Raw genomic sequence first — 26,236 nt, 5'->3', positions numbered from 1 at the left:
AAAAAAAACAACAACACCCTGCATTGCTGACTTACATCAAGTTCTCTAAAGCATATACAACAACAGGTTTAAGGCCCGGTCAAGCACTACAAGTGCTTCTCTCAAAAGAAATATTTTTGGCTGAAATATCATTGTATGGTCACCCAGATGTAGCCATTTAGTAGATAAAATGGCAACTGTCTTTCCTAGTTTTACGCTAGGTAAACTAGTGTTAAAGACTCTAATCAGCAGCTTGCATTTCTCAACTACTATGTTGACATGTAGCAACTTTATAGTTAGTTTTGACACTATTTTACTTAAGGCTTCCCATGTGTAAAATCTTAATTGTAGTATTCAGTGTTAAAGTATTGGAACCAGCTTCATATATTGAAGGACTAAGTCCATATAGTAAACAGTAAATTAGAAGTGTGTCCTGCCTATGTGATAAAATCCAAACACCATGAACAGATATTTAAAGAATACTATTTGCCCGTTACTTGAGATACATAAAAAAATTAAACCAGAAAACCACAACTATAGAGACAAAAAGTATATAACTTTATTTAGAATGTATCTTCAAGTTAAGCTACACAAATTGAAGGAGATGCAACCACATGGCAGTAAGAGGTAGGAGAGAGACAGAAATAGTAGACAAGTTGCATTATGACAGTATGACTTTCTGTTGCCATTAAACAATCTACTCAAAGTTACAGAGCTAGTTCTATCTCAGTATGCACGAGTGATTTTACTTTGCACTTGTTACAAAGCCAAGAGTGCAACTGAAATAATTTCTAAGCTGAATATTTCATTAGGTGTCTATGATCATAATTAGAAGAATATACTCCCATGCAAGCAGGTTACAGGAGTTTACAACTGATGGCAAAATATTTTCTTCTCTAACAAATTACCATACTTACACACTGATGGAACAGTAATGATACAAAACCGATTAGGCGTAAATGCAAATTTGCTCAGTTGAATTATAAACTGCAAGTGACTTTAAATTAAAGCAATATTTACAGGGATTGTGGTTTACCACTTTATCTAGCAAGATGAAAAATTTTAGCACAAGATACAGTGCAGTTACTACACAGGAAAAGGTTCCTTCCACACCCTGTGATTAAGACATGTTGCATGGAAACAATCCAGGCAATTCAAAGAAAAGCAGACCTTAGCATAAATGATCTCTCTGTTCATGGTTTCAGTGGAAAAGCATATAATGACAGCTCCTGTTACTGGTTTCACTGTTTTTTGTTTAGGCAATAAAGCCCTTTCTGTTAATACAAGAAACAGAATGTTTACTAGTAAAGAGTTGTGCCAGTCAGTTGTAGCATTCCTGAAGGCCTAGCTAATACTGTTAACGTTTTAATTATATACTTTGTAGTATCTAAAGTAAAACCTAAATACAATAATGTTGTAGCATGTGAAATGAAAATTACAGCTCCATGAAGATGACTTAAAGAGTAGTTTTTCAGATAACCAATGCTTCATTCCATTTAACCTTTGGCATTGTTCTTCCATAAATCCAGTAAGCTATGGAGCTTGTTCTTGACAGTACAAGTACATAACTTCTTCTGCCCTCTTTGGATATTAACATATTTTGTAGTTCTTAAGGAACTCATGAAATTATTGACACTGTCTTACAGCAGAAAAGTAACTAATTGCATGAGGATTGCTGTTGCAAAGTGAGAATGAGTTTGTAGAGAGATAGCGGCAGAGCTATCCAGTCCACCAAATTTTGGTTCCCCCTATTTAAGTTAGTGAAACACACTTTGAGCAGCTGAAGATAGGAAAGAGAATTAAAAGGAACTGTGAAGTTTAACAGGATACATATGAGGTACAATGCTTCCCTCCTAACACAACACACTATTCCAAGTAATACCACTACAGTTTTTGTAGCCCACCCAGAGCCTCCATAAATCATCCTTCTAGATGGTACTCCTGTCCTACTCAGTGTAATTGAACTTAAGCAAGTTTCCCTGAATGCATTAGATTCAGGATGTGAGCTACCTTCAAAAAAAAATTATCTCTTTAGTGATTCTCTTTTTTGTCATCAAATGTTAAGTCAGAAGCTGTTACTTGAAAATATATTTAATGTAAAGCTTAAGTATCTCTATAGCCTGAAGAAAGCAGCTACACCAACTTAGAGAGAATTTTAAAAAGCATTTTACTACTGTACATAGGCAAGCTATTCAATAAAGTATGAAATGTCTTTAAATTGTTTACCTATTAAGTTTTACCTCTTTATTCAACAGATGGTTATATGGATTTCCTAGATTGGTGTTTTCTCCAATTCCTTTAATTTCTCCTTGAATTCCAACTGCATTTTTCTGTCTGGTTTAGTAGAGTAAGATTCATACCACAGAAGCACAACTATAATTTGTTAGAATCAAGTATATTACTTAACCCCAAATTTTGCATTTGCTTCTGCTGGAGGAGCTCTTTTATGAGCACAAGGTTAATTGGACAGAAAGGTTCAGGAGTTCCTGTGCATTTCTCCAAGTCTATTGTTACTCCTCTACATACCTCCTTCCAGACTGATGAGAGATCACTTTGTCTAAGAAATCAAAGCAGGCTCCTCAAATTATACAAAAAGGAAAGTGTGTTGAGAGCTTCCCTGGGCTAAGAACAAATGTACTTTGTATCAGAAAGCAGCATGAACAGTAAGCAGAGTAAAAAAAGTTAACATACTAGACATACAGAAGAGCAGCAGTCTTGCAAGAGTAATATTAACTGAGCAAGAAACAAGCACTATAGAGTCAAAAAATCTTTAACTTGACTATATAACCATCATTTTAGATAGATATGTGTAATTAAAAAAAATCCCCAATTGTTTAAGCCAGTGATCTATCACACAAGAATAGAAAAAGAATCCTTCTAAGGCAGTTATTTTTTTAAATTTTCAGTACTAGTTATTTGTACAGTCACAGGCTCAGTTTCAGCTTATTACAGTTAAGAATTTTAAGTTTATATTAAATACTGCATACATACGGAATGTAATACAGCTTGCCATGCCTAGGAACATAGTGCCATAATTCTGACCTCCAGGGCTATCATCATGATGTGAGGGTATACATGGCAGTAGAAAAGCCTACAACTTCTCTTTCTTTTCCCAAGCCAAGTTCCATTTTGATTTCTGTGCATTACCCTACACAGAACTATTGCCTTCTCTTTCTCTACTCTTTCATATGCAGTAATCTCCCTTTCTTCTGCCCAATGAAGTTGAACAGTATTTCCCGTTATTCATTAAGGCTCCTTCACAGGATTAAGGAAAGAGACTTCTCAAACATGAGTTTTAAGTACACTCTATACTCCAACTCTACTTAGTGCTCATTATAAAAGGGCACTATTGTTTCAGTATTTCAATACTGTTTAAAGGAGTACTGCCATCATGATTCTCACCATAGGAGTAACATGTCTTTTACACTAGCATTTAGAAGTAGCTGGTAGGCAAGATCAGCACAGTACAAAACTCCTCCCCATTTAGTAGTCCTGGAGGTCAATCTGATGCACATACTGAAATGACTTGGACTTGGGGATTTTAATAAACCACCTATTCAGTGTATTAATTTTCAGAGGAGTAACTACACATAAACGCTATGTTCCAAGTTATGTGCAAGATATCTGTTTACCAGATTTATTCTTGTTTGCAAACACACACAAAGAATTTTCTGTCTTCTATTCAAGCAGAAGAGTTACAATGGTGCTTTTGCTACTAACTATGGTATGCATTTGGGGGTTATGTATCATTCCAATTCACATGATTCCTTGAAGTCAGGAATGTTCTTCAGTACTGCCACTCAAGTATCTGCTCCGGATATGATTTCTCAGTTGCTCTATGAGCTCAGGATTCTGCTGCTGTATCTGCTGTGCAAACTGCTGCCCCCTGTGTTGAACAGTTAAGTGAAATCAGCAAGCAAAAGCATCATTTGTAAGAAAACAGGATATTTCAATACAGCTGAAAGATGCATTACATTAAAATTAAGATTAAAGATATCTTGATTTACATTGTTAAGGTATTTGCAGTATTATGAATTTATCTGGTTAAAGTGTCTCCAAACAAGATCATCATCATAAATTTATTTTCATTCTTTAGTACTATTACTTCTACTTGATAACATGGAGGAGAAAAGTATCACCTTATGAAATATACTGCCTTTTATGTAAAATAACACCTCTGCTCCAGTGATTTATTCCCTTCTTTTTGAGAGAATCTGCTCTACCTACTCTTAGAGTTAGTGTGCAACCTTATGTTAATGATTCCAGAAATACATTATGCAGCTGCTGACTTGTGCTTGTGAACAAGATGTCATTAGTTGAAAACAAGCATACTATCAAATTTTTATATCTTGCACGACTGAAGTAATAACAGATCTTGCATCTGTAACCGTTGTAGCTTAAGAGTTAAATTAATAGGGAGACTAATTCCATGTGTAAGAGAAGCGTAAGACTTGTTTACTAATAAAAAACAAATGAGTAAAAAAATGACTTCTCAAAAAGCCTAGCTTGTCCTCTCTGTTACTTCTGCATTTTCTAGAAGTAGCAAACTATCAAGACTCCTTCAAACTACAGTGCAGGTTGAAGGAAGCCACATTTTTATAGATGTCTATGTAGTACATATTTTTGTGAAAATAGCCCTAGATTTTTATAGTGACACATTTCTGTCAGCAATGTAAATCATAAATTATATTTGCTCTAAAGAGGTGAAACTTAGAAATAATTTGGAACTGGCTAGAATGCTGAAATAAAGTGAAATTATATACCTTATATGATAACTTGGCATATAAGCAAATGGCACGTTTTTGTGCAGACTCTTCCAGATGGGTATCATTGTTATAGTATAAAAGCCTTGCCCTGGTTTTTGTAAAGGTATTCTTCATTATCCTGAATTCCCTGAAACATTCCTTATCTAAATAGAGGGATGCCAGAGCAGAAATTGGTTTAACTTGTAAATAAATTTGTAGCTTTCCTAACTAGTATTTGAGGTACTAGGTAGTAAATTGATCCACAAAATTTGAAAGCACAGGTAGGAGTATTTAAAAGATTTAAAGGAATGTTTTTAGTAAGTGGCATTAGAAAATAACAACATATGAGAACCAGAAGGTAAAACTGAGCACACAGCAGTTCAGTCATTTAGTTGATGGAAACATATGGAGCAAACAAACAAGGTCCTGGAAAATAAGTCTTCAAGTTCTTGGTTTTAATAAAAAACAGTGGGAACAGACCACAGTATAACTCACTTGACACTGCACACTTTTAAATAGATGTTGCACTGTTATCCTACTACAAATGTGACAGTTAAAACCATGAAGCTGTTACTTACGCGTGTATCAGGCTGGACAAATCTGAAAGGCCACCAACCCCAGCAGCAGGGCCACCAATGGCATTTGACATCATCCCTGACATCCTGGAACAGTTAGTACAGTGTTGGTATTGGGGTGTGCAGGGACCTTTACTGTAAGCAATAAGCCCCAGTTCCTTTTTGAATTGTTGAGAGGAATTAAGTTGCAAGGAGAAGAAACTACAGTTTTAAAGTAACCAAAATAAAATTACATTTCCAGTAATATATTCTGCATTTCAAAAATAAAGCTGTAAGTACTATACACCTTTTTATTAATTCAATCATCTACATACATTTGTTTTCATTGTACCCCACTTTAATACTTACAGTTGTTGAATTTGAGGATTTTGCATTAAGCTTGCTGCCTAGAATAGACAACATACAGCTGAAATTATAAAACATTTACTACTTGACTATCACTGAGAAAGACATGGGGAAAAACCCCACATGCTGCATTCTGTTTTATAACTAAATTAACTTTACATGCAGAGCAGAATGAATCACTGCAGCAATGTACTTCATGGAAATGATGCTGATACAATTTGATATGTGTTAAAGAAAAAATAGTGGTTACAGATTCAGACATGAAAAATATGACAAGTCATTTAACATAAAAAACCCAGTATCAGAAAACTGAACGAACAAATGAAACATTGAAGAATTGCAAGGACAGATGTTTCCTACTGGACGTTTTAGACAAAAGTCTGTATTTTGTTGCTTCTCGGCCTTACAACTATTATTAGTACCAGGCATTAACAGTTAAGATTATGGCCACAGAATATTTCTGGATCAAACCCCAGTGTGGACTTACTTTGTAGCATGGTTTTGCGGTAACATTTATCTTCTCTGGTAACTGCATATCTTTTTACTTAGTAGTAAGTATGAGGTTATTTAAATTTCTCATTTATTAGATATGTCTAAAATTATATTGCATTTACCATACTGTAAGGGTGTCTATGGACTGATACTATAGAAAAAAACATGATTTTTCAACACTAACGGAATCAGTGTCTGTATGAATGTATCACCAGTAGACAAAACACAGTATGAACTTCTGAACTCAATAAAGATATTACAAAAATCAGATATCATTTTATTAATGAATATATTGACATATATAGATAACTCAAAAGTAAATCAACTTTTTTCTGTAGTTAATAGATATAAAATGTCTCATGCAGGTCAGTTCTGTGCTCAATTAGATTAGTTAGTTTCTTCCATCAGTAATAAGCCTTATTTTAGGGGCCAAAAACTACAAGCAATTTTGTCAAGGTCAGATAGTGAGGCATTTTTTTCATCTTAACAAAAAAAAAAGTAGCTACACCTTGGGAAAATAACTCATTTATTCCTGGATAAATGCCTTGTGTTCTATCTACTTCACCAGGCATCTTCGGAAAACAATGTCAAAGATCCTTACCCCAAAGCCAGCTCCATACATCACTGATTCTAGACAGACACAGGTTGTCTTAAGTACACATGTGGCCAGTGAAGTAGTACACAGGGTTCCAGTGCTATTTAATCATGAAAGCCATCAGAGAGCTTGCTCCCTCTTTCCTTGCCCTCTGTCTCTATTATTTGGACCTTGTTATCAAACCAGATGTATGGCTCTTTTGAATGCAGCACACTTCCACACAAAAGCACTGGTTGAAATGTGCTGTTCCGATGACATTACCAGAGGGCTTGTAAAGTTTAACTACTTTTTTAAAAGGAAGTAAGTTTGGGGGTTGGTTTTGTGGGGTTTTTTTTCATTTATTTTTCTCCAAATTCCATTTTACAAAGTTAAGTAATTACATTTAGCTAATAAAAACCATGAGAAAAAAAAAGAATACTGAGGGAGAAATACAGATTTCATTACTATATGGAACATAAAAGAATGCACTATATGCTATTTATATTAATTTTTTGAACTGTTAAGGTTATTAGGGGTAATTGAAAGAGTAAGAACAGAAAGGTCTCTTGGGTAGTTTTCCTGATGGAGTTACTTTAGTCCTGGTATTGTTAAGTGCCCTGTGGAGAATTGAAGAAATTTTTATCATGCTGTTGACAAGAGCTTTACTGTCATATACATAAAAACAGCATAGCTAACCTTTATGTGTATTGTTTGCTGTAAGTAATGAAAAATAGGCTGGAAATAAGACAGGCATTATTGGAGATACTTGCTTCGCTTCTTGTTTCAAGTGTAAAATAATGTAGAAAAGTTGAAATTCAGTGTAATAAAACCATTGCTATAATAATAATCATTAAAATTGCTTGTGTTATTGAACAAAAGTTGTTCCTAAATTTTCAGTTTTTAAAATGGGATAATGCAAACCTTGAGATATACTCACCATACTAATGAAGGCAGGATTGTTTATCAAGCTTGCCATGTCAAAACTCAGTCCAGTTCCAGTCTACAAACAAATTGCAATTGAAGCTAAGTTTCCTACAAAATCCCAGTTAAAACCATAGTAAAAAAAATAAATACAGAACAAACTTACAGGACTGGACACATCTCTTAGTTTCTGTTCTGCTATTTTCAAATTTGACTTGTAAGAGTCATTCTCTGGATCAAGATCGAGTGCTTTTTGATAACTGGTAACTGCTTCTTGATATTTATTCACTGAGGTCAGAGCTAACCTAATGTGAAATAAAGAAATCCTGGTTAGAACATAAATGATTATCAAAAGCTAATGATACATTTTCTGTTCTAAGTAAAACAGTTTCTCGCAACTGATTTTTAGGTTGACCATTTAATTAAAACAGGTTATGCTACTGCAGTACTACTACTTAATGTAAGCACTTGTTTTTGCAGAAAAGGGGTATCCCTCAAAAACACATCTTGCATTGTGTGTTTCATATATATGCAAGTTTCATTAAAAACTCCTTGGCATCACCAAGTGATGTAGTCACTTTAAGAGCACAAGTTGGATGCATCTGTGATTTTTTGCATAAGCTCTAAGTGTTTTTTCCAGTTCTTTTGACCCAGGAGATTATTTAGAAACTTACATGAGTAAGTAGGGCAAAGATACTCTTAATATGAGTTATGCAATGTTAAAAAACTGGACCTACAAATACATTATTTGTATATGCATATTTTAAAACATATACTTGTAATATAATAATTATGATATTAAGTATTTGCATACTGAAAATGTTTGATAATAATATTGTTGTCTTCATACGTTTATATTCAAATTATTTTTATTATTATCATCATTATTTTAAAATTCTGGACCTACAAGTTTCAGCATAATTGATTTTTGTCTCAGGAACAATGTAAAGGTTCTCCTTTCTGGTCTTAGTAATAGTAGTAATATCTGTAAAATGCTGTAAGAAACCCTTGTATCAGGAAAGCCTATTTAATGTTTTGAAAAAGACTGCTCCAGCAGCCCACGAGAGCACAGGACAGACATACTACTTTTAAGCAGCATTTGTTTTCAAATTTGATTAGCTGCTATATTTAAAATATCATCTCTTTTTGAACTATTCCAGAAGTCCATCTGGTTGCAGTTTCATTTCTGTCTGCTACTGTGTTTTCAATTTATACCGACCAAAAAACTAAGCTGATCTTTTGCACATTTTGTAAAATAGTTGTGTAACCCACATTCAGCTCTCTAGTACTCCAGTTCACCTTCTGATGCTGAGCTCTACAGCCTGGGTTGATAAACCTGTGCTTATGCCCAGACCTTGGTCTTTCCTCTTATGCAAAGAAGTTCACCATTTTAGATGCATCCATGATTGTCATCGTTCTCAGTAAGAGTATGAAACTCCAGGACTTTCCAATACTGCTCCTGGAGGAACCCACAAACTATTAATGTTTTCTCTCTTAACTCATTTACCCTCATAAAAAACAAACAGTCTCCTTTTTGGCCCATTTACTTGCCAAAATAGTTTCTAACCAGACAAGAAATGCAATCCATAGTTTCTGTGATGCAATAGTGCTTTTTGCAGAAAAAGTATTTTACTGAGAAAGTTTCTTGGAGCACAGTACAAGTCAGAACAGCAGACAATTTCTTTTGTGACACCTCTTACCCAGAGAAGTGGTCTTTCAGGATCATGCTGGAAATACCATCTTTAACTGACATTCCCACTTTAAAATGCCTCCCATCTCTGTATATTTGTGGCATTTCTGCATCCTTCTGTCAAATTCTGAGAAAAACTGATGTACCTCCATAATGCAGTCAGAGAGCACATCTTTTTCAAATCGACTTTCTGTTGAGACACTGTTTCCTACACTGGGAGCGCAGGGGGTGGGATTTTCACTTATTACTATACAAGCACAGTTTCCTCATTCCTATGCCAAATGTTTACTTGTCTGCTGTGTTAAGCAATGGCTTGTAGCTCAAAATATGTCCTCTATTAAAACAACCAGACAATAAAATAAAGAGAAGCTTGATTGCCTGAGAATACTCTCACTTTCAGTGTGTATTAAAGAAACGTTGGTCTTACACTCAGGACTCTAAAATAACCTCCAATCTCCACTTAAATCAGCCTGTAGCAACCCTCCACATCACTGAAATCAAAGGAGCTTGGATTGTGCTATATGAAGAAACAATCTAAAGAGAGTTAAATGAAACAAAACAAATTCAACAACCAATTCAATCTAATATTTCAAAATTAATTCCTCATTTCAAAAGCTCCTTAGTCTAGGTTGATATTAGTAAAATTAACTGTATTATGTAAATTTTTTAAGTGATAGATTTTCACCACATTTTATCTTAAATGTCCCCTGCATGGTTTTGTCTCAGGCCAACAAGAATTACCACAGACAGTTTCAGGGCATGGTTAAAAATTTAACATAGACCAATGCAGTTTTGAAGAGGTTGTTTGGTTGTGGCCACTCCATACTGCAAACTAAATTTTAATAACATGGACATGAGCCATTTTGTGCCAACAAGCTCAAAAAAACAATCCCAAGCATTTTTTAATTTACTGGTATAAATATAAATATAAATATAAATATAAATATAAATATAAATATAAATATAAGCCATATGTAGCATTAAGTCCACTATCACAATCAGCTTGATTATTGAAAATGCAAAGCTACATATCTTGGGAGAATGGCCCTTCACTCAAACCAACAACCTGTTCCAGCATTCCTGACATTGTTTTTAGGTACCACTTAATACCACCCTTAAGAGGCTATACAGTTAATCTCTCAGACATTGCTGAGAAAACCTGCCAAGGAGACCTAACTTATTCTTCCTAAGAGCTATTGAACAGAAAAATTAAGACTTTATTCCTGCTATTGTGAAGCCCCAATGCTGTTCTCTGCCAGCATCATTAACAGATCCAGTATTCCAACAGTAGAATTTTGATTACTTGTAACAAGTTAGGAGGTAGAAAAAAAGCCGTCATTACTTCCTAAACTAAGTCCAACAAGTTAAAAAATTTAAAGAAAAAACTGCAAAGTGATGAAACATGATGAAAATGCTGATATTAACAACATAAAAAGAGCTGACAGTCTGATAGGGTCATCTTCAGAAAATTGCTGTACTTATGCAACAACCATGTTCTGTAAGTGAATAAAACAAATTTTTTTTTGTTATTTCAGAAAATCAATGGTGATGTGCACATGGGTCTTCAGTGTTTACTCAGATTTCTATTAGCTTACCCCATTCTTCCATATGCTTTGCTGTATTTTGGATCTATTGCTATGGCACTCTCACAGTCCTTTATTGCTTCCCTGAAGTTGTTGAGCTTACTTTGAGCAGCAGCCCTAAGAGAGAAATGGTAAAGAAGTGAACCTTTGTCAAAAAAAAAACAAAAACCAAAACCAAACCAAACCAAACAAAAAAAACCCCGAAACAAAACAAAAACAACCAAATCCCAAGCCTAGATATTCACACAACTGTGGCTTATTTAATCTTACTGACTTTTCATTTGCTGTTTAGGCTATGCTTAACTTCCTTTAATGAAGTAGGACAAGCAAATGTTATGAGTTAATAAGTATGTGCATTGCTACGGTTCTGAATAACGTACACTCACCTCTGAGGACACAAAGGACAAATAATTCTAAGGAACTGTCTAAGATATAGCATATGACTACACCCAAAATAAATCATAAAACCTATTACAAGAAGTGAAACTATCAAGTAGTAGTTTATATAAAAATCACTGTTTAGGAGAAGTATTTTATTCAAATGTTTTTCAGTAAGTATCATTTTACAGCCATTCAAAGGACTGCTGTGACTTTTTCCCTGCTCAGATTTTTAGAAATCAACTCAAGCTTGAAAGTAAATCATAAGAACATTTCTCAATAACCTCTGCATTACTAAATTTCAGTTACATTTCTGTATTGGAGATATTAAGTGTTGCAGATATTAATAAGATAAAAAGATTAAAAAGGACATTGAAACACATTAATAGTCAAAACTTCACCAGTTTGAAATCTCTGAAACCACTCTCATTTATTCTTCCTTGGTTAAAAAAAACCATAGTAGAAATTCTAGTATTTTCATTGCATAAAGCATGTACATTTTTTATTAACAATCCTTTCTCGTGTTAATAGCTCCAAATTGCATAGGTTTTTCTGACTTTGATTAAAATGTAATCTGAGTGGCACTACTTATCTATTTTGGGCTGTTAACAGTTGTCCAACTCCACAGATGCCAGTGAAGATATAAAAATAAAAGCTAGGGGCAATGCTTGTTCTCACATGTGTTTGAACAGAAAACATTTTTCCATGTTCACAAGAAGATTTGCATGGCCATCTAAAATTCTGAGGGCATATCAGCCCACCCTTTTTTGCAGTGCTGTGAATAAAAAGCAATCCCACTGAAAGCAGCATGTCTCCATGGCTCCCATACAAGCTTCAGATAGGGTATATACTTACTGAAATTCTCTGTCATCCACAAAACTCTAAATAATTGCTGTTTTCTTTTAAATAATTACATAAAATTCTGCTCTTGCTAGTTACAACTTTGACACTTAGGCCTCTACTGAGGAAACTTCCAGTGATTTTGGGAAGCTTTAAAATCAGATCTGGTATTTCCATTTCATACACAATTTGTGTATTTGTGATAGTTTTTACAAGGAATATAGACAATTTATACTTTTGAACTGCTATCTAAACATGTAAAATGTTAGCAAACTGCATAATTTTCTTTCTCTTCAAACTTGCCTTTAAACACTGAATCTTTCATTTATCACAAACTAAACTCTGGAGCAATGGATGCACAGCTTCAAAAAGAGCATAATCCAGTGGGTACAGTGTCACAAGGTCAGATTGATAGCACTGAAGTTAATTTATACTATATCCTTATATTAATAATGGGGCATTAGAGGCAAGCTCATTCCAGTAAGGCCTAAAGTTGAGAGTGCCTTTACTCTTGAGCTGGTCTTCCAGGCAGTGTTCTGCAAGAGCAGACAGCTGTGACTAGGTTAACATGCCCTTCCAAGTTTACCTGATGCCAAATCACAGTCTTCTTCATTCATGATGGTAAAGAACAGATTAGATAAGAAAACTGTAACAGCAGCACTGTTATTTTTCAACAGGTCACATGGAAAAATACTGAGTATTTACAAAATGCTTGAAATCTCCAAAATAGTATTCCTGCATTGATGATTTTTTTTGCCAAAGGTAGCTAGTACTCGAGGAGATAGCAAGAGAAGCTGAGTCACTAGAACACCAGAGAAAAATACTTTTCCTACTCTCTGCAGGCTGGAAAACACAGCCTACGTTATGATTTAATACGGAAAACCTGACACACGCAATACCTGATCTGAAGAGTTGTAGGTAGTTTTAAAGCCCATTTCAACTGATACAGATAGGCTGAATGAGCTCACTTTCACTCTAATTTTACAAATCTAACAATAGATTTCTCAATAGTGAGGTTTTTGACCTACTTCACAATTTATCTTTAAAATAGTGTTAAGAAAGTCCAGGAATGAAAGGTGTGTATCATTTTGGTTTTACCTGTTGCAATAATAGACTGCATTGTTTGGATCCAGTTCTATAGCCCTAGTGTAACAATCCACTGCAGCACCATAATTTTCTTCCTTCATATGATTATTACCTGAAATAAATTATAGAAAGTTCTTAAGTAATTAGATGAGACAAATTAGATAAGACAGCTCTGTATGAAAAAAAACAGAGCAGCTACCTTATAGCATCTATGTAAGTGAGATATGACTGCACTTTTTTGAGATAATTATTTTAAACAGAAAAGTAATGGAATAATGCAAATAAAAGCATCTGCTGTCTGTGAAGTTTATTATGTACATTGCAGTACATCACAGAAACCTTCTTCTTTTCATCTTGGTATTTCAGATTTTCCAGCTAGCTTCTGCTGTTAAAGAAATATCACCTTATTGAGAAGTGTCATTTTAACTGCAGTTCAACTCTAGTATAGATTCATCAGTCTTAGCGATCTTTGCAAGCCCAATATGCTATGTTAATTTTTAAATCTCATTTTCTTGTATGTCCAAACAACTTGCTTGTAATTATATAAATGAAACAAAAAAATCAAAAGTAAAACTAAGCACATAAGTCTCATACTACATAATTAACTCATTAGTATAATGAAAAGTATGTATAGTATAAGCAATCAAAAAAATTTCTCACCAAGGAAGCTTAGAACTTCTCCTCTGTAACAAAGTTTCGTATTTCATATATTTTAAGTCCAGTGGAAGAAAACCCAGAAACATTTATGTAACTTCTCTATAGACTGGACTAAGGTCTTTCTAAGCAAAAGACACCTTACACATTCTTTTGTCCCCAGCACAAGGCTATCCTGCTAGTTTCTCTCTTTCCTGATGACACAGTAGTAAAAAACCCTAATTCAGAGTGCCCAAACTTGTCTGTGGTCCTGCTGCTATCAATTTCTGGCCAGCAAGATCCTACTGAAGCCTTGATTTCCTAGAAATGTCAAGAATGCTCAAGAAAATTATAACTTCCACTGACTCCTTGTATTTCAGCCAAATATTTAAACCTTCTGCTAAAATAAACAATTCAAGGGATAGGTCAGTAAGTTACTACTGATGTAGGTAACTGCGTAAGCAAAGGCTAGAAAAGTTCGGTCAGTGCAACAGTTTATCTCTGAGAGAAAGCAAGACTGTGGAGGCAAGTCCTCAGTGCTTGCACTAACTGAAACAACTGTACTTGTGTTTATTTTTAAACAGAGAGAGCTGAGTGAACAAAAGCAAGGAGGATTTAAGTAACAAAGTATCATCAAAGTAGTATAAAAATCACATCCTTTAATATTGCTATATTAGACTGTAATTATAGTAAGAAGTCTCTTCCAGTGAGAAGTCAAACAAACTACTTGCATGTATACCATCAAAATACACATGGAATGTAACAATATCTTTCTTGTTTCTAGATGTCCACTGTTTATGCAGCTTTCCTTTGTTCTAGGTTAAAGATCTGTACACTAAATTATGTTGTCAGACAAAAAAGCTTTGCAAGTTAGCTGCACTCAGCAAGATTGCAGCAGTTAGTGTTCCTTTAAAACAAAAATGCCATCAATGACTATCAGCATTAGAATTTCTAATAGTGGTCTGAATATGAGCCAGGGTACAAGGCTAAGTTGGAGATAGTATCAGTGCATACCCTTCTTGTTATCTCTCTCTCCAGCTGCAACCTTGCTAAAGGAAAGCAGAAAAATAGCTAGATCTACTAGTCCTGCTGAAATAAGGAAAAGCAACTATATTATTCTATTTTAATATTCTATTTTATAATTATATTTTCTGTTAATATTCTCTTTTAATACAAAACCCTTAAGACAAAAAAATTACAAAAATGGTTATACTTTTGAACATGTGTCCTCTACACTGAAAATACTACCTATTGTTATAATTATGATGTGGTAATAAAACACAGATGTTCTTAGGATCAGGCCACTATTACACTATACAAACCTGCACATAATTGTTGCACAACCCTTGGCAGCTACACATAATCTGTGCACTCACAGTTCTTACACTAAGCCAAAGTGTCAAATCATATACAAGGTTAGGAGAGTAAATTCAAGTATTGAGTAGTCTGAAGGGTATGTTACTTCCTGGTTACCAAGAAAGAAAATTCAGCTCCCTGATTTTGTTTTGCCATTCATTAGCCAATTTCTACAAATATTAGGACTGGTTTGAGACCAGAGGAGGAGCAGGCTGGTGGCCACAAAGATGAGGGAAGTAATTCCACTGGTAAGGGCATACACATAGAATAAGGAAATCACAGTTATAGAATTATGATATTATAGAAGATACATATCAAATAGACGTCCCCAAGTTATCTAATTTATTTCCTACTTTGGGCTAGAAAATACTCATAACTGGAAAGCATGATAGTGATGATAGATAATGTTTGTGTGAACATGTGAAAGATCAAAACAGAGAAAGCAGGGAACTAAATTTTAATTTTATTTTGGGAAATTACCAAAGGCATTTCAAGCAATTCAGAACGGCTTACTAATGCCCCTGACAGATGACACTCTAATTGGTCCTTTTTTAAAGTCTAGTCCCTTCCAATTTTTTTTCAGTAGAACTGTGGAATTACTTTGGTAAAACCACACAAAGACATAGGACATAATTTCATTTCCTCAGTTTATTTCACAGTACCTTGTGGACTGAAAGATAGGAAGACTGAAGTCACAGATTTAAAACAGCTATAACATCCATACCTGCAAAGTGGTGACTATTCCTATAGTTCAATAACTATACTGAGACCTATTCTTCACTTTCCATGAGTTAGCAGTAACAGCAAAACAAAAAGCCAGCATGCACAGCAGGTAGGTTACAACTGACTAACACATTTTCACTTGTGACCAAACCATGTTTGAGCTCTCATCCTCAAAATTAAAGAGTTAACAACTCAACAACTAGGAAAACTTATTTTCAGAGCCAATAGTAGACAGCATTTATAATTACAGCATTTATAATTAGATGACTAGCTTTAAGGTAAGAGAGACATGGATTCCATTTTAAAAAACAGTAGAACCTCTTCCACATTATTTTGGAAATTTTGAGAGGGTTACATCTGCCTTGCAATTAGAAGTTTACTTATATTTCCTATAAAACTCAACTACCTGAAAATCTAACAGGTCAAATAATGTGATTCATAAAGCATCAATTTGTAACAATTCATAACAGTTATCAGTTAACAATTCATAACAGCTGTTCTTCCATTCCTCTCCCCTTCTTTTTGAGGGGAAATAACATGGATTCCTTCGTCAGCAGCATTAGTGACTTCTATGGTACAGCTGCTTTTCCTCACAGAATAGCAATAACAGCTGCCAAAGGGAAAATAAACAACTGGCTTGTCTGCAATTTTTATAAAGCACACAAATAATTTCACATATGTGAAATATTAACCCTAGTAAGTTCACATTTTTTCCATTGGCTTCTGTTGGGTCAATTTTTTACCAATGTTTGACATCACATACCCATTTCAATAAAAGTAGAAACTTGTATAACAATTCCATGCACAAGGAGCCAAACAATAGCTGTTCATTCTTTAAAGTTTCTGCTACTAAAGAATGTTTCCAGCTTTACATGTTATCCCTTAGATTTTAAGCAACTTCCAGAGCCAGGAAGAGAATAAACATTATTTCCTTTGCTCCTGGATGAAAAAAATCACCTTGCCCTCTTACAACCTAGCATTCACTGGAAAATCTATAAGCTGAAGTTTTTTTGTGGGATGTGTGGTACGCAGCTGCTATATTATCACTACCCACAATAATGCAAAAATGTAGTAAGCATAAGGCAATTTATTTCTATTTCTACTACAAACCTTCATCCTTCAGTTGGTCAGCCTTTACAATGCCTTCCGGTAAAGAACGTGAGAGAGGCAGCATGTCATTCTGTATGGGAAAAAACCCAAGATTTTTTCCTTTAATATAAGCCCTGATTTTATCAAAAACTTTTGAAAAGAAATGAGAAACATCAGCAAACTATGAATGACCTCAGGCACGTCAGGCATTTATCTCTGAGAATTGCAAAATTCTTAAATGAAGAATAAAAAACTTCAAGTGAGAATGAGGCATCCACTCTTTAGTAATTTTCTATATGGAATTTTCCTTGTCTAACTAAAATTAATTCCTCCCACTGCCCCCAAAGATTCACATTATGCTAGCTTTTATGTTAATGTAGGTTTTTTTCATATTTTCCTTAAGTTTTCATATCATTTTCATTTTGATCTATATAATACTTTAATATTGTGTATACAATATTAAACCTACCACATATTGTCAGAGTAACTCTAGAATCTAAATTAAATTCTTACCTTTTGAATAGAATTTGTGAACATTTCTATCAAATGCTGTGAGGATGCAAGATGAGTATCTTCCAGGGTAATCTTAAACACAGTCTCCAGACACTGAATTGCAACTTACAGGAAAAAAAAATTAATAACATAAGTCACCAGTTTCTCAATAGAAGCATAACTTCACTAGTTTATTTATATAGCTGTGATTCACTTCCTTATTCAACTACTAAAAACAGCTTTTTGGAACATGCCAAAAAATAAAGAGAGGCTACCTGATTCTCACAGAATTAGCTTGCTGAAAAAGATCTAAGATATACACAATCCACATATAGTTTGGCCATTACATTTAAACCAATTTAAAATATAATTTTGATTCCTTCAGTCTTTTAAAGTTGTTTTTTTTTTTTTCTTCAAATATAAAAATACAGGGATTTAACAAAATACCACAACTCATAATACAACTCTGAATGTCCATGTGTCACACACTCCACCTCAAAGCACACAACTGGCATATATGTGTTTGTCATAACAGCTGGATGAAAATGGCTCATCTTTAATGTACAGAATAAAGGCAAGATAGTTATTACTCTAATCTTCTTTGAAATAAAATTGATTTACTTGAAGATACTTTAGTAATCAAATGCTGTATTAATCCCAAAACTTTATCCTATAAAAATGTATCTGCAATATCCTTTCACATGTTCTGTGTGTAAGGATTAAATGGCTCTCCCAAACCTGCAATAATTCAAATACACTCACAGTAAACCTAAAAATGTATGATTTTTATCCCTATCTGAAGTTTTAAATACGCTCATATTTTTAGATAAAAGAAGATCAGTGGCAATCATTATATACAATTCTGTGTATATACATACATACGTATATATGTATGTACACACACACAGTTACACCATTGCAAATGATATAATTATTTTCCCTATAATCTTAAGAACCTAGTGCAATGTTTTTATTAATGTGTATCATCTAAAAGTTTTAGGCTGGGCACTGAGGAGGAACAAAGAAGGGTCTTTGTAAAGCCTAGCTTGTTTTAACACAGATTATAGACAACCAGGAGTATCTGAATTCAAATTAAGTATGAGTAAAAGCAGATTCTCAGTATTTAAACTTACACTCAATCTAATGTTAATACAATAACTATAGTTCGAATTATTTGTTGTACTGCAATGGAACAGAACACCGATCCAAAATTAGAAGAGTAAAATTACTGAAGGTTAACAACAGTAAGGCCAGTTTTTATTTTCTTTGTCACAGTTGACAAGAAGGGGGGGAGGAGGGGGAAAAGATTTGTAAAACAGTAAAACTTATAAGATGTCATCTTTTGAAATATATATATAATAGAAATTTCTAAAAAACAGCATAACATGACACAAAGTTAAAGGTGATAACATGCAACAATTAAATACACTGCTAAATATGTATACCAGTTGCTCCTATAATCTATAATCCTATAATCAGGTCCTAAATCATCCAGTAAGAGCATTGAGGGTTTTGGGTTAAACTTGTCTCCTGCTATGTGAAAAACTTAATTCTTGTGAACACAGATTATGCTGATTTTTGAAAAATGTATAGACCCTTAATAGTACTTTTCGTTACCAGGCCAATTATAAAATCAGTGAAATAACACTGTATCATTTTTCCTTATGTGACTTAATAGGAAGCTACTTGTAATTGTTTACTTACTGATTTTCCCTGCCATTTTATTTTTATCAAAAGGCACTCCCTTTTCTGAATGCCTGTTCACATTTATGGTTTTGCATAAATTTAAAATACAACCCCATCCCTTCTCTTTCTCAAGGCATCAAATCTATGATACCAAATCTCTATGATATAGAAGTTTCACAAAATGCAGCAATGCCCATCATGTGTAAACAAAATTATTCTGACTATAGTATTATTACTACTCAGCATTTTCATCAAATAATTAGTTGGTGCTGTGAATTCCCATATTTCTCCTTTAAGTGGAAAATGGAATTTATAATCTTTCTATCTATCAGTTATAATAAAATTAGGACCTCTTATAGGATGAATCAATAGGTTAGAATAACCACTGGCTAAATGAAGCCAGCAATGGAAACCCACATAGAAATAGATTATTGCTAAACAGAAACATTTTCAAATCAGAAAATATAATGAGCTGTGATAGTAACTAACTAAGGTCAGTAACTAACCTGTTTTAGTGCTACACAAAAACATGACTCCGGTAAAGTCAAAGCAGTGGAAATCTGTTTTTTGCCTGAAAAGTTTCTCAGGAGATCAGATTGCCTGCACCTTGCTATCTCATTTATTAAAGTGAGGCACTGTCAAATGCTGCAAGCTTGCTATTATCAGGAAAAGACTTGATGCACCATGTGGGCTATACACCTAGGATTTTTCCTAGGTCTGATATCAAAGGCCAAAGTTATCTCTTCTCCCAATTAGCTCTACCATCACCCACCTAGGTGGTGGCAAAAGATTGAACTGACCACTTTGGAAACCAATAGAGATTCCCACTTCCCTGCTGAAGAGCCGGGACTCACACAAACACCCATTATCTGACAAAACCAGTGCCTGAGCTATGCTGGAACTCACCTCTGTACTCCCAGTCCCACAAAGCTCCAGAACTTTTGATGTCCAAACAAAAGTTTGCATCACCAAGCAACACAAAGGCATCACAGCCAACATGCAGGCTGAATAATGAGCATTAATTGGGCTGTTGAAGTCCCCTTAGTACTTGCTGTCATATTGCTTCATCTTACACATAGCCTTACCCATGTCAAGGATCACATGCATGCCTTCCTGTTTTGGAAACACTGCCTTACAGAAAATAGTTGTGCTATAAGAATCATAGAAGTAAGAAGAAAATCACAGCCTCGTGCATGTTGTAGAAAGTGTTTGCTTTAATCCCACTGAAATAGGTGTAATAGAAAAGAAGAAAGAAAGAGAGCAACAGAGAGAAAGAAACTGCGCCCTGTAGACAGCAAAGAGAACTAACTTCAATTTAAACAGTCTAAAATATAATTTGGAAGAAGGAAAGCTTCTAGTTCATACAAAAGAGTTGAGCATTAACAACCAGAGATCTGTATCACTGCTCTAGATGCTAGGGGAATATATTTCTCTATATTCTCTACCTTCCAATTACTCTGCTTTCTCAAAAAAAGGCATTTTTATTCATCAAGCAAGTACAAAACTCCTAAAGGAAATTTACTCTCATTGACATTTCTGTGTAATTCAAACATGCAGTATGCAGGTTACCATTGAATATGAATACATCCTAGACTCACATTTTATAAAGGCTTAATTTTTTTGGTGATGTTATATCAATTTTTTTGTTGTTTTATGGGAAATGGGAACTGTTTGAATTACTTCTTGGCACAGTCATTTAATTGTACAGCATTTTGTCTTTTCATAGGCATCAAGTAGGTACATAAGGTACCAACAAAAACTATCAGTCAATTCTTTTCATCCCTTATGTCTCCACCTAACATGAAACACTTCAGTGAGTAAGACTTGGCTCTTGCTACTCTACATGCACTAAAGATATTTTGCACAACTAAAATGAATCTATTTTTCAGGATGCCCGCCTCTTATCCTCTAACACATAGCATATGGTACCATGCTTGCAGCAGAGCACAAATCTAAAAATAGGATTTCAGATCTATATTAAAATGGTAAATTTCACATTGGCTTTTAAGCATAACTGAAGTTTTGTAATATTTTTTATTTAGAAAACTGAATCTTAAAATTGATTCATATATACATTGGCTAAGGCTGCTCCAAGACATGTTATCAGGTAAATTTTCAACCATAACTTAATGTTTACCAGCTTTATTATAAAAACAAAAGTAAATTTCTTCTTCTCTTCATCATTACATATGATTTCCAAAAACAGTTTACTTTCATCACATGAACATCGTCATAATCTGACACAGGTTAAATTTATTGATGGCTGCTGCTTTTCAAGTGTACAAAATGCTCCAGATTCTGACATAAAACCAAATTTTTAGGCTTTTATTCCTTTGATACTATCCTTTGAATACAATGACACAAAGCTTTATTTCTTGTTTACTTTCGTGAACAACTACAGTGGATGACCAATAAATATCAGAAGGAAGTGCACTCCAGGTTTATCTTTTAATGTATGCCTTTGACAAGCAGGACTTGCTTTGCATCTTAGTAAAGTCTCTCCATGCCTAAGATTTCACAGAACCCAGTGATCAACTGCACTACTGGTCCTAAACTTCTCCCTCCAGATTCCTCCTCTGGCTGATGGACACAACCAAAGACTGCTTGAAACAGTAGAGAGATCCTTTTTAAAGGTGCTATGAAAAACTTACTACAGTGTTAGGATTTAACCTTCAGTTCTACATTCTGATACCACCTGACACAAAGTCTCCAGGAATTAGGGAAAAGGAGTAAGAGCAGGTATAAAGGAGAACACCAAATACTACAAGGTTACAAAGACCTAATGAGTATCTGTCAGTAGAGAAATATAGAAAATACATCCACAGACAGATTAATTTGGGTGTATAATACTGAAAATATTCACTATCACGTATTCTTTGGAGCCAATACTCAAGCGAAAAAGAAATGCAAAGCATTTATCTTATTTTCTTAGAATGTCTTTTTCCTCAAAATTAACACAGAATCCTTGAAAGTAGGAAACAGTTCTTCTCATATACCAAGACCAATATAGCAATTGTTTTACTTCCTTTATAACCAATAGAGCTACTAACAGATATGAAATATAGAAAGAAACCAAATATAAAAGAGAGAAAGAAGCAGCAGAAATCTGTGGTAAAATTCATAAGGCATTACCAGTGTCATTACAGCATTGCTTAACTTAGAATTGCAGAATTCTTCAGGCTGGGAAAGACGTCGGCAACTGATGTGATTCTAAGTGCCTGTTGCTCAAAGTAAGGCACTACACATTTATGTAGTGCTTAATAATACTTTTTAAATTAAAGTTGTCTTAAAAATAATAATCTCAGAAACATTAGGATCATGTTCTTATTTGCAGATAATATTTGGCGGCAGTTTCATTTACATCACCGGTTACTTTCTATAATATTATACATTGAGAAATTTAACATGTGTCTATACTATATACACACACATATATATTAATATATATATATGTATTTATATACACATATAAATAAAAATACATGAAAGCACCTTTGTTGCTTACCTTCCAAGCTTTCTTGCTCATCTGGAGTGAAAGTATCCATCTGACTCTGTTCTCTCAAGAAATGGATGACAGCGTAAACCAAGCGCTTGACTGATGACATGTTGAAATTGTTTTCTGTTATGTCTTAAAAACAACAGAATCTCTTATTTTAGAAAAATGAATCCCTACAGTATTCCACCCTCCTAGTTACCTCGCTAGGAAGTATACACAACACATAAAACCTAATCCTTCACCAGAAAGCCCAGTAACATGATGTCTTGAAAAAAAGTGGTGAATTTGCATGGATTAGGGAAAACTTCTACAATCATATAGTCTAATTATGAGAAAAAAAACCACATATTTCCTCCAATTTATTTCTGGAAGAAAAGTTCACCAAGTCTAAAAAAAATTCAGCAACTTATTTTTCATTCATACTTTTTTTGAAATTGAAATTTGAAATTTGTTTGCACTTTATTTACATATACACTTGCAAGTAGAAGCACAATGGTTTTGAAGTCAAAAACCATTTAAAAAGCCACTATGATAAATATAATGACATAAAGAAATACACTTCAGTGGAAGTTGTTTTATGATATGCCCTGGTCCTACCCTTTGATAAAAGATATTCTCTGGTATGACACACATGGTGTTATCCTTCAATGTAAGATGTTCTATGGTGTGACACACACAGTGTTATCCTTTGATAAAAGATGTTCTACAGTGTGACATGCACAGTGTTATCCTTCAATAGGAAATGTTCTGTGGTGTGACACAAGTGTTATTCTTTCATAAAAGGTGTTCTGTGCTATTATCCTTTAATAAAAGGTGTTCTATGTGACACAGTGTTATCCTTTCATAAAAGGTGTTCTCTGGGGTGACACACTATTATCCTTGAATAAAAGGTGTTCTATGGTGTGGCACAGTATTATCCTTTCATAAAAGGTGTTCGATGGTGTGACACGCTATTATCCTTTCATAAAAGGTGTTCGATGGTGTGACACGGTGCTATCCTTTCATAAAGGGTGTTCCGTGGTGTGATATGGTGTTCTGAGCAGTTTATTGTCACTTTGGACAAAGAAATGGAACACCATGACCTCAGTGCATACTTGTGATTAGTGACACTACTGGCTCAGTCTGATTTCCATTCAGCATCAGCTGGGAGTTACATAACTTGGAGGACAATTTTAGTCACAACTTTCGAAGTTATTTTTCCTTAAACCGTTTTGATTTAAAAGGGCACACACAACCTTATCCAGTTCTCCAAGCAAAGCAGGTTTAAAATGTAGCATTAAATGAATGGACAAGCTCTCACCAGGTCATTTTCTCTCCACAACCCGCGAGCAAACCTGTGTGCAGCCAGACCCACACCAGGCAAATCCCGTCGTGGAGAAGGAGAAAGCCGGGAATGGCATCGGCGGGGAATGCACAGCCAGGGACACTGGGGGCCCTTTCCGCCCCGTGAGGGACGGCGGCCGGGGATGCACAGCCAGGGACACTGGGGGCCCTTTCCGCCCCGTGAGGGACGGCGGCCGGGGATGCACAGCCAGGGACACTGGGGGCCCTTTCCGCCCCCATGAGGGACGGCGCTGGTCTCACCGGCCGGGCCGCGCTCCCGCCCCACGCCCACCTCCCGGTCCCTCCCAGGCCCGGGTCCGCTCGTACCAAGGACAGCCCTGCACCAGCCGCGGCACGGGCCCCCCCCCCCGACACCGCACGGACCGCGGCCGCACCGCCCGGGGCCCGATCTGCCCCACCGGCCCCGAGCTCCACCGACCGGGAGCTGCGCGGAAGCGGCACGCAGCCTTCCCACTGCGGCGGAGCTGCGCTCGCCGAGGGAATAGGCATCGCCTTTACCTGCGAGATGCTGCTAGTCCGCGCTGCCTCCGGCTGCGAGACACCGGGGACGCGGGGGCGTGCGGAGGCGGCGGAAGCGGATGCGCAGGACCGCGGCGGAGCGGAGCTGAGGGCTGCGCCCGCGGGCGGCGAGAGGGCGGCGCGGCAGCGGGCACGGGAGCAAAGCGGATTCCTCCTCTCCCGCTCCTGCCTCCTCCTCTTCTCTGCCGCTTGTCCTTCCTCCTCCGGCCTTTTCTCCTCCTTCGTTCCTCCTCCTCCGCCGCCGCCGCCCCCGCCCCCCGCGCCGCCCCCCATGCTGTCGCTGTGCGCGGGCGCGGCTCGCAGGTAGGCTCTCAGGGCAGGTAGTGCAGCCGCGGGGCCCGGGGCGGGGTGGGGGGCTGCAGGGGCGGGGGCAGCCCGGCCGGCCTGCAAGTCAGGGGAGCCCCGAGGCACCCGCGGCTGACGAGAGGTTCTCGTTCCTCGCTTGAGGAGCCGGGCCTGACCCCCGGGCCGAGGAGGAGCTGCCGCGGGCGTACGGGGCGCGCTTCAGGCCTGGCAGACAGTGGGGCAGGAAACCCGACTGTCTGTGGGGTTTATTGCCTCAGCCCCTGGAGCGAATCCCGCAGCCTGCCCTCCCGCTCCGTTATGTGTGGCTTCCAGGTGGCCACGACGGGCGAGGCGAGGTCTCCTCTTGGTAATCTTTGCACTGAGTCAGACCCACTGGCAGAGAAATTGGGCAGGAACACAATGGGTTGAGGGATACGGCCGTAGCAGCGGAGCTCTGCAGCAGGCTGTACGTGAGGCAAGACCGGCAGTGTGCTCGTAGTGGCTTTATAATAAAAAAATAAAAAAAAAAAAAAAGTGTGCCGCCACTGCACGTTGTAGGACAGTGGGACAGGTACCAGTGTACCGTTTTAAAATAGGGGATTACTCCTTTCCTCCGTAAAGAACAGTAGCTCTAAATAAACCCCAGAAAACCGGTGTGAAAGCAGGCTTGTAGTCAGTTCTAGGTGGACTAGAGAAATGAACATAATTGCTTTTATTTTGGCCTCTCAGTTTTTCTAAAGGACTACATTTGATGGGATGCACTTAAATAGTAGGAGTGTACGTTGTGGTAAAGAGAATGGAGCTGAATTTCAGCATGAAATGAAAAAGATGGTTGCCTCACATGGTCTTTTGACAAATGATAGTCGTCTATAAAGTGTACAGTTTTTGTCCTATTTCACAGCCTTTGTTCATGTCAAAATAGGATTGAGGGGTATTAGCAAACACAAAATAAGGATCGGTGCATTTTCTTTTCATAAGGCTCCTGCTGTTGTTGAAAATTAAGTGATTTAATTTCTGGTGCTAAATAAAGTGCACATCTATTTTCCTAATTTACATTTACATTCGTTTTTCTGTATGGTATTTTTCACTGTTCTCATTGACTTAGAGATTTTTCCATTAAAAATAAGGAAAGAAGGGGGGGTTTCTTTAGATAAAACGTCTTATCTTTGGTTCCAGTTTGCATTTGGACAATGGAGATACCTCCTTCTTAAGTAAAGATCAGTAGAATGGGAAACGGTTACTGCTCTTCATTAATTGTGACTTTTTTCTCCAGGTCATCATTTCAGTGTGCCCAAATAATTATTTCATGAAAGACAGTGTTCTTGAACGTGTCATAGTGACCTCTTAACTTTCAGAAGTTAAGGATTTGGTCACAGAAATCTTGAATAGGTTCTGTCCCAGCTTC

At 36.3% G+C, this 26,236-nt stretch overlaps 2 protein-coding genes across 2 annotated transcripts in view; one reads left to right on the top strand and one right to left on the bottom strand.

Moving 5' to 3' along the window:
- Positions 1–514: 514 nt before the first annotated feature.
- SGTB (small glutamine rich tetratricopeptide repeat co-chaperone beta) lies at positions 515–24,666 on the bottom strand. Its single transcript, XM_079330509.1, has 11 exons — positions 24,526–24,666; positions 22,693–22,815; positions 17,523–17,626; positions 17,031–17,100; positions 13,221–13,320; positions 10,917–11,021; positions 7,798–7,936; positions 7,648–7,710; positions 5,648–5,685; positions 5,303–5,386; positions 515–3,865 (listed from the first exon to the last, which is right to left on the bottom strand). The coding sequence occupies exons 2-11, from the start codon at positions 22,790–22,792 to the stop codon at positions 3,754–3,756; spliced, it is 915 nt and encodes a 304-aa protein (XP_079186635.1). The 5' UTR covers positions 22,793–22,815; positions 24,526–24,666; the 3' UTR covers positions 515–3,753.
- NLN (neurolysin) overlaps positions 24,533–26,236 on the top strand; it is a gene marked incomplete at its 5' end in the record, with an annotated part of 36,228 nt that continues 34,524 nt past the window's right edge. The window contains 1 exon segment of the mRNA XM_079330499.1: positions 24,533–24,849. Coding sequence (XP_079186625.1) covers positions 24,533–24,849 — 317 coding nt within the window.

Source organism: Erithacus rubecula (assembly GCF_903797595.1).
Source record: "Erithacus rubecula genome assembly, chromosome: Z".
NCBI classification, from domain to species: domain Eukaryota; kingdom Metazoa; phylum Chordata; class Aves; order Passeriformes; family Muscicapidae; genus Erithacus; species Erithacus rubecula.
This window is presented reverse-complemented; position numbering and strand designations above follow the sequence as displayed.